Source organism: Scardinius erythrophthalmus (genome assembly GCF_964197995.2).
Source record: "Scardinius erythrophthalmus genome assembly, chromosome: 25".
In the NCBI taxonomy this organism is placed as follows: domain Eukaryota; kingdom Metazoa; phylum Chordata; class Actinopteri; order Cypriniformes; family Leuciscidae; genus Scardinius; species Scardinius erythrophthalmus.
Window position 1 is genome coordinate 30,369,215 of NC_138245.1, and position 16,618 is coordinate 30,385,832.

Genomic DNA, 16,618 nt, shown 5'->3' on the forward strand with positions numbered 1-16,618 from the left:
TATTTATTTTAATCTTTATTAATATTATTATCATTTGTATATGTAAATATCACTTACACACATTTTTTAACATTTTTCTACCAGTACTGCTAGATGTAATATTTATTTTTTAATTATTTAATTAATTAATATTTGTTGTATTTCATCAAATAGTATTATTTAATTATTTTAATATATTGTATTATTTATTTATTTTAATCAAAATAAGTGTATGTATTTTTTTTAATACTTTTTAATTTGTTTTATTAAATTTAATAAAAATTATAAATAATAATATATGAAAAATATAATAAAAAGCATGTCTAATCAGCTGAATTAATACTTTTTAAACATTTATTAACATTACATTTGTCTTGACGTATGAAATCTGGTTTATTTATTTCCCAAAAAACTGTATTTTCTGTTTTAAATTTTATGGATTCCGTTTTAATGGTTTAATTAAACATAATAAATAACAAAATATTGAAATATAATACAAATATAATCAAAAAGAGTTGAATTCATACATTTTATTAATTATTAAAGTATTAACACTGTGAATTTTTTGGTAAAATATATATGATTTGTATTGTTTATTATTTTATTACATTAAATTAATCCATTAAAATTTTGAATTTTTTGGGGGGAATAAATGTTGTTGACTACATTTTTCCTGTCACGTATCATTCCTAAGCAGAACTTCCAGCAGATCTCCAATCAGCAGAAACACAAACCACATCCTTCCCATCATGGAAACTGCAAACAGATATCCCATAAATAAGCGTGGTTGTGTCCGAGATGAGCAGGAAAAGCGCTGGTGGTTTTCTCTATTCCTGGTTCTGTTATCAGGGGTTTGACTCTCGCCGTGAAGCAGATGTAGATGTTTGTGTTTGTTTTAAACTCGTGTGTTTTGTTTGTTTAGGTGGAGGACGGAAGTGGAGCGGCGCTGGGTCGAGTCCAGATCGGGGATCAGATAGTCAGCGTTAACTCGGTTCTTCTCAGCGGTTACAGACGGGAGGCCATTTGTCTGGTGAAAAGCTCACATAAGACGCTCACTCTGGGAATAAAACGGTAGGATTCCCTGTCAAAGTCCACGTAACATCAACACTGACCCGGTTTGATGGTTCATTTGCTTTTGCTAATTAATTGACGTCTCCTCCAGCCACCTGTCATAGAGACACTGGCAGAATATACATAATTATTACACGGCTCTGTGGAATACTTGATTCTGATTGGTCAATCGCTCCATCCAGCGGAGTGTTATTCCCAGATAACAGCCGCTGAAACAGAAACACAGGCTCATCCGGGTCCCTGAAGTCATCAGCGCTATACACTCGCTAGGAACGATTTTCCTTTGTGGAAGTTTTGCGTTTGGTGAGCTAATGAAATATTAAAACTTAGTCGAATTAATATTTTGTGTACAGTTATTTAATTATGCCATCCAGTATCGTGGACTCGGTCTCTCTTGTTTCATACAAACGCTGCTGCCATTTTGTGACTATTGTTTTGTACGTTTTTTTTTTTTTTTAGTTAAATTGCAAACATTTCAAGTACAATGCAAAAAAAAAAAATGAATACAAGGCATTGTAAATACAATTCAAAATATATAAACCAAAGAATAACAACAACTAAAGTATAAATGTACATAATAATAATAATAATAATAAAAATAAATAATAAATACAAAAATAAAAGTTTATAATATCAGGGCAGTCATATGTATTTGAAAAGCTTTAAAATTTGTATTGTTTTTGTTTTGTACACTGTTGGATTATAAGATGCAAACAGATACGATTTTACGATACTGAAATCAATCAGATTAATCTGAGTACGTCTAGTGTGTGATTTCACATTCAGAAACCATGCAATCACTTCCCCAAGTTTCCTTTTTTAATATCCTATTTTAACTGGAAATACGTCACATTACAGAAGTAACCCTTACGTTGTGTTTGGAGAGGATGTTTTCACACCGACTAAAACTTACTGACTTCGCTCACACAGGGGTTAACACTTCCCAAAAATTGTGGGATAATTTATGTACTTTTTTGGGATTTTTTTCCCCCAAACTTGGTACACTTGTGGTGTTCCTGTTAAAAATGACTGACCTACAATTATTTTATTTTTTAAATCTCTCTTTATGCTATATTATCACCAAATATTGTAATCAATCATTTTGTCAACTTGTTTTCAGTTAGGACCGGTTTTGTATGTTTGAAACTGATCGTAGGCCTCATGATCTGAGCTTCTGTTGGTCAAAAATGAATGAGAGAGAACAGAAATAAGAGAAACATTAATTTAGTGTTCAGGAGTGTGTTCATCATGTTCACATATTTATGTGTGTGCTTGCAAACATAAAGGCCTCGGACCTGTGCGTGTGTGGATACACACACACACACACACACACACACACACACACACACACTTACACAGACACGCACACACATACACTTTCTCTCACACACACACACACACACACACACACACACACACACACACACACACACACACACACACACACTCACTCACACTTATACACACACACTCACTCACTCAGTCACTCACATTACACAAATACACACTCATACACACTCACACTAACACACACATATACACATTACACACACTCACTCACACACACACACACACACACACACACACACACACACACTTATACACATTGCACACACACTCATTCACGCACACACACACACACTCACTCACTCACTCACTCACTCAAACATACTCTCTCACACACACACACACACACACACTCTCTCTCACACACACACACACACACCCTCACACAGACACACTCGTACACACACTCTCTCTCACACACACACACACACACACACACACACACACACACACACACTCACACAGACACACTCGTACACATGCACTTTTTCACACACAAACTTTCTTTTTCATGTGATTTTCTGTTTAAATAAAGATCCAGTCGATGAGCAGGAGATTTTGACCGTGAATTTTGTTCTTCAATCCCAGAGAAAAGCTCTTCGTCGGCATGAAATGCATACGCTAGTGGCTTTGCTATCGTGTTGTGACAATGAAATGACAAAACACAGGGTGAAAAAACACAGGGTGAGACTTTATCTGTCGGCTGTTGATTTTATTGTGAAAAGTAAGTGTTGCATTTTGATTAAAGATTACGAGGTCAAAAATGTACTTAAAAAAATAATAATGCACTGATGAATTGTTCATAATAAGACCAATGACATGCACGATTTCATTACGTATTTAAGAAAGTAACATACATTTGATTCACACATTATCTATGAATTTAGATCTGGATCTGAACTGAAGCATTCTGGTTTTCCTCTGAGATTTCGTAGTTATGCTGACATGTTTATGATTGATACTTTTGCCAAACCACAATATGTGCTCTGTGTTTATTGTTGCTGAGCCGTGGAGTTGAGTTTCGCCTCAGCGTCTGACGGAAGGGGTTCACACTGTGAATATCACACAACCTTACTGATATTTTTAAGATGTTCCTCTCTGACTGGAGTGCTTTAGTCAGCAAGTAGTTGGGTTAATATGGTAGTTACATTTGTATCCTCTTCAAGGACAACATTTAGGCCTGAGTGTGTTTCTTAACCTGGTGTAAACAAGTTTTCAGCCAAGAATTCTGCCCATAAATTACACTATTAAAAATCAATTTTGACTTTTTGCACGGGCAGGGTGAATCCACCCAGAACACCCTAGCAACTGCATAGCAACACCCTAGTAACCACTGAGGATATCATACAATTGCATAGAAACACCCAGGCAACCACCCATCCTACCAACTGCATTACAACACTTTGGCAACCACACAGATCATCCTATAAATGCATAGCAACACCCTGGCAACCACCAGAGCATCCTATAAATGCATAGCAACACCCTGGCAACCACAAGAACATCATATAAATGCAACACAGAGCATTCTAGCATCCTAGCAAATTCATAGCAACAACCTGACAACTACATAGAGCATCTTGGCAAATGTATTGCAACATACTGTCAACCGCACTGAACATCCTAGCAACTGCATAGCAACACCCTGAAAACTACCAAGAGAATCCTGACAACTGCTTAGCAACATTCTAGCATCCCAGAAAATGCATGGCAACACCCTAGCAACCATCCAGAGCATCCTAGCAACTATATAGCAAAACCCTGGCAACCACACAGAGCATCCTAGAAAATGCCTAGCAACGCCCAGGCAACCACCAGAGCATCCTAGGAAATGCATAGCAACACCCTGGCAACCACAAGAGCATCCTAGCAAATGCATAGCAACACCCTGGCAACCAAAAGAGAATCCTAGCAAATGCTTAGCAACACCCTGGCAACCACAAGAGCATCCTAGCCAATGCAAATGCAAAAAAAGCAACAACCCGACAACCACCCAGAGCATTCTAGCATCCTAGTAAAAGCATAGCAACACCCTAGCAACCATACAGAGCATCCTAGCAACTATATAGTAACGCCCTGGCAACCACACAGAGCATCCTAGCAAATGCATAGCAACACCCTGGCAACCAAAAGAGCATCCTAGCAAATTAATTGCATTGCAACACCCTGGCAACCACCCAGAGCATCCTGACAACTGCATAGCAACACTCTGGCAACCACCCAGAGCATTGTAGCATCCTAGTAAATGCATAGCAACACCCAGCCAGAGAAAATACTACTTTTTTTAAAAAGTATTCATGAGACCTGATAATGTTTATTGATTTATCTTTGTCATGCTTAGTTTGTTGTATTTTGTATGTAGTGTTTGGTTAAAACTGAAGCACAATGAGACAGGAACGAGCAGAAGAGCTTTGGTCTCCAGCCTGTGTTTATCCCAGGCGTTACGGCAGAAATCAGCATGACGTTTGTGAATGGGTGACACCATTATTTGACTGTGTGGAACAAAAGTGGCGTCATCATTGTGTGCTGGTGCACGCCGTCCCACAAAAGAGGCCCGAGAGCCGGCCATTGTGTGTCGACACGGCTCTGCTGGGCTTCATGTGCAGCACTGGGGCCTTTGGGTCAGTGTTTCTCTTCTTGAGGGAGTTATATATGTATGATGAGGCGATGAGACTTAAAAAATCCTCACCCACAATCCTGTGTTTGTGCAATGCTTCCTAAAATGTTGTACAGGACGGAGATCCACTCAATACTATTTAGAGCATGTTACTGTAGTGGAGCAACTTTATTTGGTCGGTTTTATTCATGCATACTGTACACAAACACATCAGTTATTGGTCAGTGTTACTGTACATTCCCTTTGTCGCCCCATCAGAGCATTTAAGGCCCTACAGCGCCATCTAGTGGTGTTTAAAATCACTGAAAATCATTGCATCAGATCATGGCTGCTTCTGAAAGTGCATTCTTATTTTGAATAAGTAATTACTTCACCGCCGCTAAAAAAGTATGTTCTATATAGTATGAATGTGTTTAGTATGAATGTAATCCAGACGTACTACATCCGCCATGATGTCAGTCATTTATCATTTATTATTCATAAATCCTCTCCCGTGGCCTCATGGGATAGTAAAGTGGCCATCATATACTAGGACATCCAGGTACTTTTAGCCTACTGTTCTGTTTTATGAGTACTGTGAATCTTCTTTTGTCACACACTGTTTTTCGCCTACTATATAGCTATATAGTAGCCATGTGTCTTTTATCAGCGCACAAACAGCTTAACAATGGACATGTTCCACTATTTTAGAATAATTGAGATACTATTATGATTATTATTAATATTTTGAATTAGTTTTTATTTTCATATTTTCCGTTTTCATTTTAATTTTACTTAGTTTTAGTCATTTTGTTGTTTTTGTCAGTTCTATATAGCCTAGTTTTTATAATTTTTTCTTTCAGTTTTAGAGTTGTTTTAGTGCATCAAGTTAAAAACATACGTAAAAAATGAATGAGCTGAAATACAATAAGTTTAATTTTAAATTTCAGTTATGGTTATTTTAAGTAATGAAAATGTTTTTGTGTGTGTGTGTGTGGTTTTAGTTTAGTTATTTAACCAATTTATAAACATTTTGACTTTCAACAAAACTGACAAAAATGTCAAACGTTTTGTGCGTCTTTCAATACAATAAATTAAATTTGTTTTTATATGTTGCATCTAAACAATTCAGGCATTTTTATGTGTCTTAATTATCCCAATTATTTTTGAGGCTATTGTATGCACATAGATATTAAGAGTTTGCGAAATACATGTCAACTTTATTTAAAACAATTTTAATCAAATATGATCAAATTACAAAAACACGACTGAAACAACTTGTGCACAATTTTTATTCCGGCTTTATAGCACCTATTTATTTTTATTGCAGTTTGTTTCAGGGTATATAGTCCAGTCATTTTATGAAAAAAGGTTGAACAAATTGCAACAGAAGCAAACTCGCCTGATTTTGTATCCTCAATATGTCCTGAGTAAGAAAAAAAGCCCAGATGAATCCCATTGGGGAAAGTTTCGAAAAGACCCAAATACAGCCTATTCATACGCCTATTCATTATTTTTCTCACGTGAATAGGGTAAAATTTTTAACCTTTAGATGTTTAGATATGTTGTGGTATTTATGCAAATTAGCTCATACGATATTAGATTATGCATCGTTTGTCCATGTTAACAAACAATTTTAAAAAACTTGTAATACATTTTTTGTTTGTCTTGATGCAAGTAATCAACTCAGTAATTTTCATGGTGATATCTAAAAGTTACATTTTTTACCCTATTCACGTAAGAAAAAGAATGACTAGGCGTAAGAATAGCTATATTTGGGTCTTTTTCGAAACTTCCCCCTAATGGGATTTTTCGGGGCTTTTTTTTTTCCTTACTCAGGACATATTGAGGATACAAAATCAGTTGAGTTTGCTTCTGTTGCAATTTGTTCAAGGTTGACCCCCATTTTGGCTTAAAATGACTTGACTAATATATTTGAAACTTGTAGTGTCTTAGTCAGACTTTTTGAGGTGGGCCAAACTGCTATTGGATATTACTAACTGTACAGTGATGCAAAAGTCATTAAGCATTTTATAAAATAAAATAAAAATTTAAATCAATTTGATCAATACTACAACACTACAGTTCTGTCCAGCTCTGAGCCGATGACGCCTGATCCCTGAATCCAATTACTCACAGCAGAAGTTTACCAGGAGGAAAACAACAACACACACACATTACACACCCACAACCAGATAAAACTATGTTTGATTATTTTTAAAAATTTTTGCACACTTTAATTCTAGAGATGTGCTGCATATGAGACTACTGACGTCATTCCAGTCCAAATTCATGTTTCAGTCCTGATGTCTGTGTTCTTCACTATAATGATAATCTCCCCCTGTGGTTGGAGAGATGGATGAGTCCATCGCCTAGGTGAGTTTGTTTGGCGCGCTGTGATTGGCTGCTGGCCGTGAGCCCTGGGCTCATAGTAAAGCACACAGACTGAACTCTGAACACGTTCCACTATGAAGATGGACACACTGCTAGATTCAGATCGACAGGTATCTGCTCTTTTACATCTCAATGTCTGTTTGGAATGATATGTTTGGTTTATAGTTTACATTTGTTTGTAACATGTATACATTGACGTTTATGATATCTACATATTGATTTGTGATGGCCACAAACAATATAGTAAGTATTTTATGTACACATGAAGGTACAGTGTGTTTTTTGACACATAATATGTTTACACTATTTTAAGGTGACATAGTTACATTGTACTTACTCATATAAGTATTAAAATTAAATAACTACATGTACTTACTATAGGGTTACGGTTAGGGTTTGGCTCAGGGTTAGTTACTTGTAATTTACTGTTATTAATAGTAAGTACATGTAGTAACGTGTAACTACGCCACCTTAAAATAGTATTATCCATATGAATTACAGCTGAAACTTTATTTAACTATAAGTTCGACAAAATAATAGAAAGCTTGATGTCAGAATGACATTTTAAAGACTAGACCAGTGTTATTTTAGTAAATTTGAGAAGATATTATTATAGTTTTTATTAATATTTTGTAGTTGTTTTTATTTTTAGGTTTCCAATTTTCACGGTTTTAGTTTTATTAATCCTGTGGTTTTTTTATTTTATTTGTAGTGTTTTTAAAATGTCTGTTTAGTACTTTTAGTAGTTTTTTTAATTACATCAAGTTAAACTAATTGAAAATGATAAAACATTTATTTCAATAGAAAGAAAAAATAAGTTTTTGTCTTTTGTGGCTTTTAAATATGTCTATTTAGCTTTTATAATTATTATTATTGTTTTTTTTTTTTTTTCAGTTTTAGTTATTTTATCAAGTAAAACTAAGTGAAAATGACAGGCTTGAGATAAAATAAGTATATATATATATTAAATATTTTATTTTATTTCAGTTAATGTTTACTTAATTTCAGTTGATGAATTATTAGTTATTTTGGTTTTAGTTTTAGTGAAGAATAAGAGCCCTGGACTGTACGTGTTTGATCGTGGTCTCGTGTCCCGTCGTCTCGGACTGTCCTCGTTTGCCGTGACACCTGTTGCATCATGAGCGGGTTTGACGAGGGCTGGGGAAGCTCAGGGATTTGAGACGCAGCCATATTTAGAGAAACTGCAGGAGCTGATCTCATGTGAAGATTTGGAGGTTTCGTTTTCAGGAGTTAGTCAGAGAAGCTGTTGGAAGACGACATTAAAGGAGTTCATGACTTGGAGTTCCTGGTTATGTTTATTTATTTATTTATTTATTCATTCACTTTTGGCTCAATTTGTTCTCCTAAAATGCTTTAGGGAAGAATATATATAAAAATAGACACAATAGTTGACAATACAGTAAGAGTATAGAGCTGTAATATGAAGGTGGAGCTCAGAAGATTTAGATACGAAAGGATCTAATTAGTATCTCTGACTTTTGCAGAGACTCAAGGTTCAAGAGTATAGGTGTATTTATTAGTTAAAACTGGCTGCAGATCATCAGAAATATACAGTAAAAAATCTGTAAAAATTACAGCAAAAAAAAAAAACAGTTACCAGAACTTTACTGTAAAAAAAACACATTAGCTAGAACTTAAATTACAGTAAAAACATGTCCTTAACTGAAATAATCTTAATATACTACATTATTAAAATCAGTTTTTTACTTTTATATAATATTGAGAAACACCTTAAAAACAGAAAGACATAAAGAGAAAGAAACAGTATCTTTTCCACAAGCTGAAGTAAATAAAGATTCACAGTGTCATAATAACCACACATACAAAACACCATTATGGTAACAAACACAACTCTAAAATACTGCATTAAACATTCATTTAACAACATAATATGGAACACAATGTACATAACTAATAAGTTTAAGAAGAAACGTGTGCACTTATGCACTGTTCTATGTCGTTTTGTATTATAAATAGTGAGATTAGTGTGTGTTCACTGTCACACTGAAATTTCCCCCCAAAAAAGTGCACTTTAAATACCTGGATGATGCACTTAATTAACCAAAAAACGAAGTGTGGCATGTTGGACACTTCATGCACTTCATGCAAATTAATGAAAAAAATTACCTTATAAAGAATAAAAAATACTACACCGTTGAGGACATAAGTGCATAAGTACATAGTGTATAAATGCATAGTGTGTAGTGTGTCATTTGGGTAAAATAACTAGTTATTTCAATGGAAAATCCCAGAAATGTTAATTTATGTTTTTCCCTGTAAATTATAAGATAACAGTTCCAAAAACTGTAATGAAATGACCACTTGACTGGTTGCATTTTCCCAGTCTTTTACAGTTAAAATTACAGTAGTTTTTACAGTGTGTGCATTGAAATGATTGTATTGTTTATAGTATGGATGTATCCGCTCTCTCGCCGGCTCTCTGTGGCCTGTGTGAGCCGTAATCCTGCTGATGATCATCACGGCATTTTCTATTGTTGTGTGTCTGTCTGGCTCTATTCAGGCCTCAGTCCAGGTTAATCACTGGGTTCTGAACGGTGACTCAGCTAACGGACGATTCAGCGAGCTGATAAAGATGCAGTAAGCGATTTATGTAATGCAAAGTTCTGTCATGAAACTCTAGATGGCGCATGCTGATTGGTCCTGAGCTCAATCTACTTGCAATCACATCGTTATCTATAGGGCACAGCTGATTGGTTCCTGCTGTATCAGTAGCCAATGAGCTCGCTGCTCAACCTTCAAATACTTCGTCAGCATCTTTCAGAAGCCCTCCACCTTCCCCAGCTCCACCTGTATAGATCTGCTACGGGTCATTCATGTACGCTATAAGCATGTCTTACTTCCTCACATCAGTGTGTCGTGTGTGTATTGGCAGTAGCAAGTCCTGTACATGCTCAGCAATAACAGCAGCGTAGCAGATCTGTCCCGCCAAGACCAAGCATATCAACATTGTCATATACATTTCCATGCCAAACACTCCATGGGCCCTATCTTGCACCCAGCGCAACTGACTTTGTACAGCGACGCATGTATCATTCCTATTTCTCACCCGACACACAGCGGACTTTTCCCTCCACAGACGCACGTCGGTAAATTAGGGAATGAACTTGCGCTCCCAGGGGGCGGTTCAGTGAAAAGAGGAGGCGTGTTCCGGCGCAAACGTTCCCTGGTGCTATTTTGCAGTTTCAGAAAACAATCCCGCCTCAGACCAGGAGAAACCTCGTCTAAAGTCAGCGGCGCGTTCATATGCTATTTTAAGGGCGCATGCTTGGCCATAATGTAGCGTGAGCACAACACGCATACACTTTGCTTCTCTCATCTACACAGATGCATCAGTTGACATTTTTAGAAAACCATACATTATTACAAGGAACAATATTCCACACGAGGGAAATCATTGTGGTGTCCATGAAGATGTGAAAAATAGGCATAAATCTAGCTTACACATTTGCCAAAATTATTATACGCCTGTTTAACTGAAGCTGATCTGTGTGTGTTTCTCCATCCCCAATGTCACTTCTCTGTGTTTTACGGCCTTGACGAGAACGTCGGTCTCCTCGGCTGTGAACCGCTCCTGCAAATCCGTCTTTACAATAGCAATCCGCCATGGAACAAGCACGCCTGCTCTTAAAGGGAATGTGAGATGACGCTCTGATTGGTTTATTTCACGTTACGCCCAAACCACACCTATGAGTAATGAAGCTGCTTCAGACCAACACATTTTAGATTTGCGTCGGGCGCAAGAGTCATTTATCCCGCCGGTATAACAGCAACAGCGCCCGAGATCCGCCCACAAAGTTACTTGCGTTTCGCGTTTGATACTTGCGTTTCAGATCATTAAAATAGGGCCCTGAGAGTTGTCATGAGTAAGTGTTTGACTTTTTTTAGGCAACAACAACAGCTCTTGCTTCTGTGAAACAGCAAAAAACAATGAGTCTAATTCACTAAACATGCGTATATGCACATATTTGTGCGTGAAATGTGCGTACGAATGATTTTAAGAACAAATCACGATTCAACAAAAAATTCGTAATAAAATTTATTCTAAATGTACAAAAAAATATAGGAACAACTGAAACCACACGTGTGCTAAAGCACTTTGTACGGCCTTATAATCGTGTTAAGAAGTTATAGTTCATCCTAATACGACTAAAATTATATTGAACCATGTTGCATTAATTGTGTTATATAATACATTTATAAAATTATTAGAATTACATTTAGAATACTCCAAATTCACTAACATCAGACCGATGTTAAGAACAAATTAATGTGTGTGTGAACATGTTGTGAATTAGGCGGAGACGTTTTTTCGTGTACCTTTTCGTGAGGAGTTGCGTACAAATACGAAATAATCCACGCAATCATTGGTGAAAGAGACCCAGTGTTACTCAGTGAAACAAATCAACGTCAGCAGGCTTTTCCAATATTAAAAATAATATCCAATATTAATAATAATATATCAGCCATCTCTCTAATTAAAGGAAAAAACAGATCTCTTACAGCAGAAATATTCTTGATATTCTGAAATCTGAATAATAACTGGTGCTTTCTCAACCCCTTTAACTAATTATTAGCATTGATTTTATTTCACAGAAAGTTTTAATAATACAAAGAAATTAAGTTTTTTTGCATTTCTGAACATGGTGACATATATTTCAACATTTAGACAGAGGGCTAGTTTTTAATACGGTAAAATGCTGTGTTTATAATTTTTTACTTAGCATATATTTATTAATTGTTATTTATTTATTGTAATTTTATTACAATTTATCTATTTAAACATGTTTATTTGTCCATATTTTAGTCCATTTGTCCTCATTTTATTAGTCATTAGTCCTGCTTTTATTTGCCCATGATATTTGATAGACCTTCAGCCAATTAGATAAGCAGATTTCGTAGCATGTTACTATAATACTCCTCGCCCTGCCCTGTCTCAAACGTCTGTAATCCCTCAAGGAAATCTGCGATGGGACGTGCCATAAGACAGATACTCACTGTTTGTGTTGTTTCAGGCTGTGCGGTTGCATCATACTTGGTGTTTTCATCATACATGGGTTAAAGGCCAGACGCTTAACCTACATTAGCTTTTAGTTGTAGACACATGCCTAGAGGATAAAGATGTGTCCACACGTCTTAAAAAGCATTGGAGAAATGAAAAATATGCAGCCAAGCAAAGTCAATGCAGTAATGAAGCTCCTGATGTCGAACCAAACGCTTTTTCTGGTTTAAAGCAGGGCAAGAAACCGGGGTAAGTTAAGTTTGACTATTTGTCAGCATATAATGTTTTGAGCTTTATTTGTCATACTGTTTGTGGTAATGCATTTTATCTCTAAGTGTTGGGGGGTAATGCATTACAAGTAATGTGAGATACGTAATCATGTGAGGGATGCAAGTTTCGACAGCTAAAAAAAGTAATTATTGGTCAAAAATACAAGCTAAATTGAAAATGAAAATTTGATCTGTTGTTATGCATCATACACAACAAAACAGTCTTGTGTCATAAAGTGTTGAAAGGTCTCAAGTAGCAGAATACAACAAGCATAATCGTTTCAGGGAGAGACCAAACAACACCAAGTACATGTTAATAGTATTCACATGCAGCTTATGGACCACGGTTTGGTTTGTAGCTTCATTAAACATTAGGAAACCATTGAAGTGTTTTAGCAAACCATACATTTATTTAAAGCAGGTGTTCTCGATTCAAACGAGCCCAAACACAATATAACACGACGCACAGATCTTAAGATAATCCTCGTTTACGTGCTGCTTTGCTAAAGCAATGACATCCGAGATCCGATCGCGTCACAACGATGCGCTGACGTTTTTCTAACGTCATTTGATAACATCGGGAAGGTCAATGAATAGAAACTGGATCTCAGGTATATGGTCCAAATTTCCGTGAACCATGAATTCGATAAGACACACGCATTTCTATACCGCTTATCGATTCCTATATGCACATTTTAATGGTTTGTATAGGAATTTAGCTTGATATGACACAAGATTAGTCTTTTGTTTTACCTTTGACTTGGCGTTATAGTCAGTTTTGCAGATGGATACACTTCTTTTAAAGTGTTTTTTTAAGACGTTTCGTTCGGCTTAAGGATGTTCTTGCAGCTTTTTCTGTCTCCTTAACAATTTAAGCATTGGTCATTTGCATTTGCACTGAAAAAAATATTCGTTGAATTTAATCTTTTTTTATGGTAAGTGGTTGCACACAATTGATTTTAGCTACATTTAAACAAATGCATTAAGTTGAACTAAAATTGATTAAGTTCAACTTAATGCATTTGTTTAAATGTAGCTAAAATCAATTGTGTGCAACCACTTACCATATTTTTTTTTATTAAATTCAACTAATCATTTTTTTCAGTGTGTATAGTGACTAGCAACCAAAAGATACAACTTTAGACGTGTTTTTAATTGCGCTGATGGAGTCATTCTTGTCTTTGTCGCCTCAGTTTGATCTGATTGGATAAACCAATATTGAATAATGATGCAATAATGAACTTTAAAACACTGTTGATCCTGCATATCGGTCATTATTGTGAATGGCAGTGAACTGATATGATGAATTGGCCTCTCAGACAGACACCAGATTGAGAAGAATGTGTAGCTGCTCATCTCCCTTTGTGACAGATTGAATGGCTAAGCTCCCATTTGTCGCATGCAGTCGCCGCTCTGTTGTTCGGTGGGCATATGGTGACCCCGTCCATCCGGAAACATGGCTTTATCCCGGTTACCCTGAGCCGACTGTAAATGAGTTCGGAGCGAAGCATTCTGGTTTTATGTTATCAATACAGTAGGAGTGATGATAGTACACATTCATTACATTGTGTAATACAGCAAAATAATAAATATTGACTAACTGACTTTATGATGACTAATCGGTGTAATTTTAGTATCATTTATATAATATATTATAGTTTTTGTTAATATTTTGAATTAGATTTGATTTTTAATTTTTTTTTTAGATCTATATCGTTTTAGTTTATTTAGGTTTTGTTTAGTTATTTTAGTGCTGCAACTTAAACTAAATATTAATTGTTAATTTTTATTTTTTTTAAATAATTGTTTATTTATTTATTCCAAAATTTGAAATGTTGCCTTGGCTAACTAAGCTGAAATAAAATAAGTTTAGGTTTTCTAAAATTTTTATTAATTCCAGTTAAGGTTTATTTTAGTTTAGTTTTTTTTATGGTTTTGGCTTTAGTTTTAGTTAAACTAATACAGTAGGATGGATAATCAATCTCTCAAATCCTGTTTTTGGTTAATGATTTGGATCAATAATTTTTAGTATAAATTAGCATGATTGTAATCATTTTCATGTAAAAACAACTAAATTTTACCTTTAAATTTTTAGTCATTTTACTCAACTTTAACATCATTTTGAGTGAATCTACAATTTATTTTTCACTAAAGTAAATTAAGTATTAACTACACACATATATTTTTATATATATTATTTTTATTTATAATTTTTTTATATATAATTTATATATTTTTATTATTAAATATTTATATATTTATTTTATTTTATAATCTTTTCAACAAAAATGAATGTTTTTTTTACAACATTGAGCAATTCATATGTTTTATGCTCCAGTTGATCTACAGTATACACTGTGTTTTCTCTACCTTGTTGCGCAGGAAGATTAAAATGGTGGATATTGTAACTCAAACAATGCCTGCAGAAAGTGAAGTACACGTGGCCAGGAACTTTCTCACGAAGATTTTGAGAAGTTCTATGAGGTATTGTGGAGCTGTTGGCCTGTGTCTCGTGACCCCCAGCCCTGTACGCTCCTGTAGCTCTCACCCATCGACCCGTCCACCCCTGCCAGACCCGAGTATCACATCCTCTGCCATGTGGCGTCTTAGCTGTAGCTGTGCTGTTCACGTGCAAGATGGGGATTATACGCTTAAGCTCATTATCGAGCTGTCAATTTCACTGGCTTGTTTATAACCTGTGAGCGTCAGTGCAGAATCTCCAGTGTTTCCTGTTGTCTTGATGATGAGTGCTGATCATTTGCCAAAAACATTTGAACAAATATTCTGCTTGTGTTATTATTCTTACATAATTTGTCTTGATCTGATTGTATCCCCTCCTTTTCCACCTCACATGCATTTCAGGAGAAATCGCTTCAAAGGGTACGTCTGGTGCCGCTAAATGAGTTATCATGAAATTATATTTTGCTAATGGATTAAATGATGTTATTCACAGTTTCTAATGTAGATCAGAAATATTCCTGATAGTCTGAATGATAACTGATGTTTTTTTAACACCTTTAACATTAGTAGTGTTTTTTGTGTGCATTTTATTCTTTAATAATGTTTACAAAAAATTATTTTGCACATCTGAAGTGAAAATGGTGACTTGTAGCAACCCAACATTTAGACAGACATGTTTATTTATTATACGTAGATTTACATAAAATTCATTATTTTATTCATTTATTTTTTCTAATTGTTCATATTTATTTATTTATTTATTACTATTTTTTAAATTGTATCTGTCCTTAGTTCTAACCCGTTGTTGGCTATAATTATGTACAAATTACTGTTACAATTTCATGTTATTCACAGTTTCTAAAGTAGATCTCTTAGAGCAGAAATATCCCTGATAGTCTGAATGATAATTGATGTTTTCTTTAAAATTAGTAGTGTTCTATTTAAGTTTTAATTTTTTTTAGTGCATTTTATTCTTTAATAATGTATACAAAAAATTATTTTGCACGTCTGAAGTGAAAATGGTGACTTGTAGCAACCCAACATTTAGACAGACGTTTATTTATTACACGTATATTTGTAAATATACGTATAATAAATAAACGTCTGTCTACGTTAGAATATTTTATGTTATGTAAACATAAAATTAATTATTTTATTCATTTATTTTTTCTAATTGTTCATATTTATTTATTACTATTTTTAAAATCGTATCTGTCCTTAGTTATAACCCGTTGTTGGCTATAATTATGTACAAAGTAGCCTACTGTTACAATTTCTAGAATAAGCCTTTCTGAAAATTTAACAATTAATTTTTAATTTTTATTTCAGGAGGAATGAATCATCATGTAGACCCCATTCGTGGCACTCGGCTAAATCCACAGATAACCCCCCCACAGACAGCCCTAAATCTGAACCCAGCCCTGCACCAGACTCCACTTGGCAGACAAAATATGATGCGGG

General features: G+C 35.0%; 1 protein-coding gene across 2 annotated transcripts in view; it reads left to right on the forward strand.

The window, feature by feature from the left end:
* The window catches only part of shroom2b (shroom family member 2b), a 31,825-nt gene that overhangs the window by 3,305 nt on the left and 11,902 nt on the right, over positions 1-16,618 (forward strand). The window contains exons 2-3 of one of the 2 annotated variants that reach the window (XM_081357583.1): positions 902-1,050; positions 16,487-16,618. In XM_081357583.1, the coding sequence (XP_081213709.1) occupies positions 902-1,050; positions 16,487-16,618 (281 nt within the window). Of the gene's footprint in view, positions 1-901; positions 1,051-7,447; positions 7,498-16,486 lie in introns of those variants that run through there. The other variant, XM_081357584.1, reaches the window with a different exon arrangement.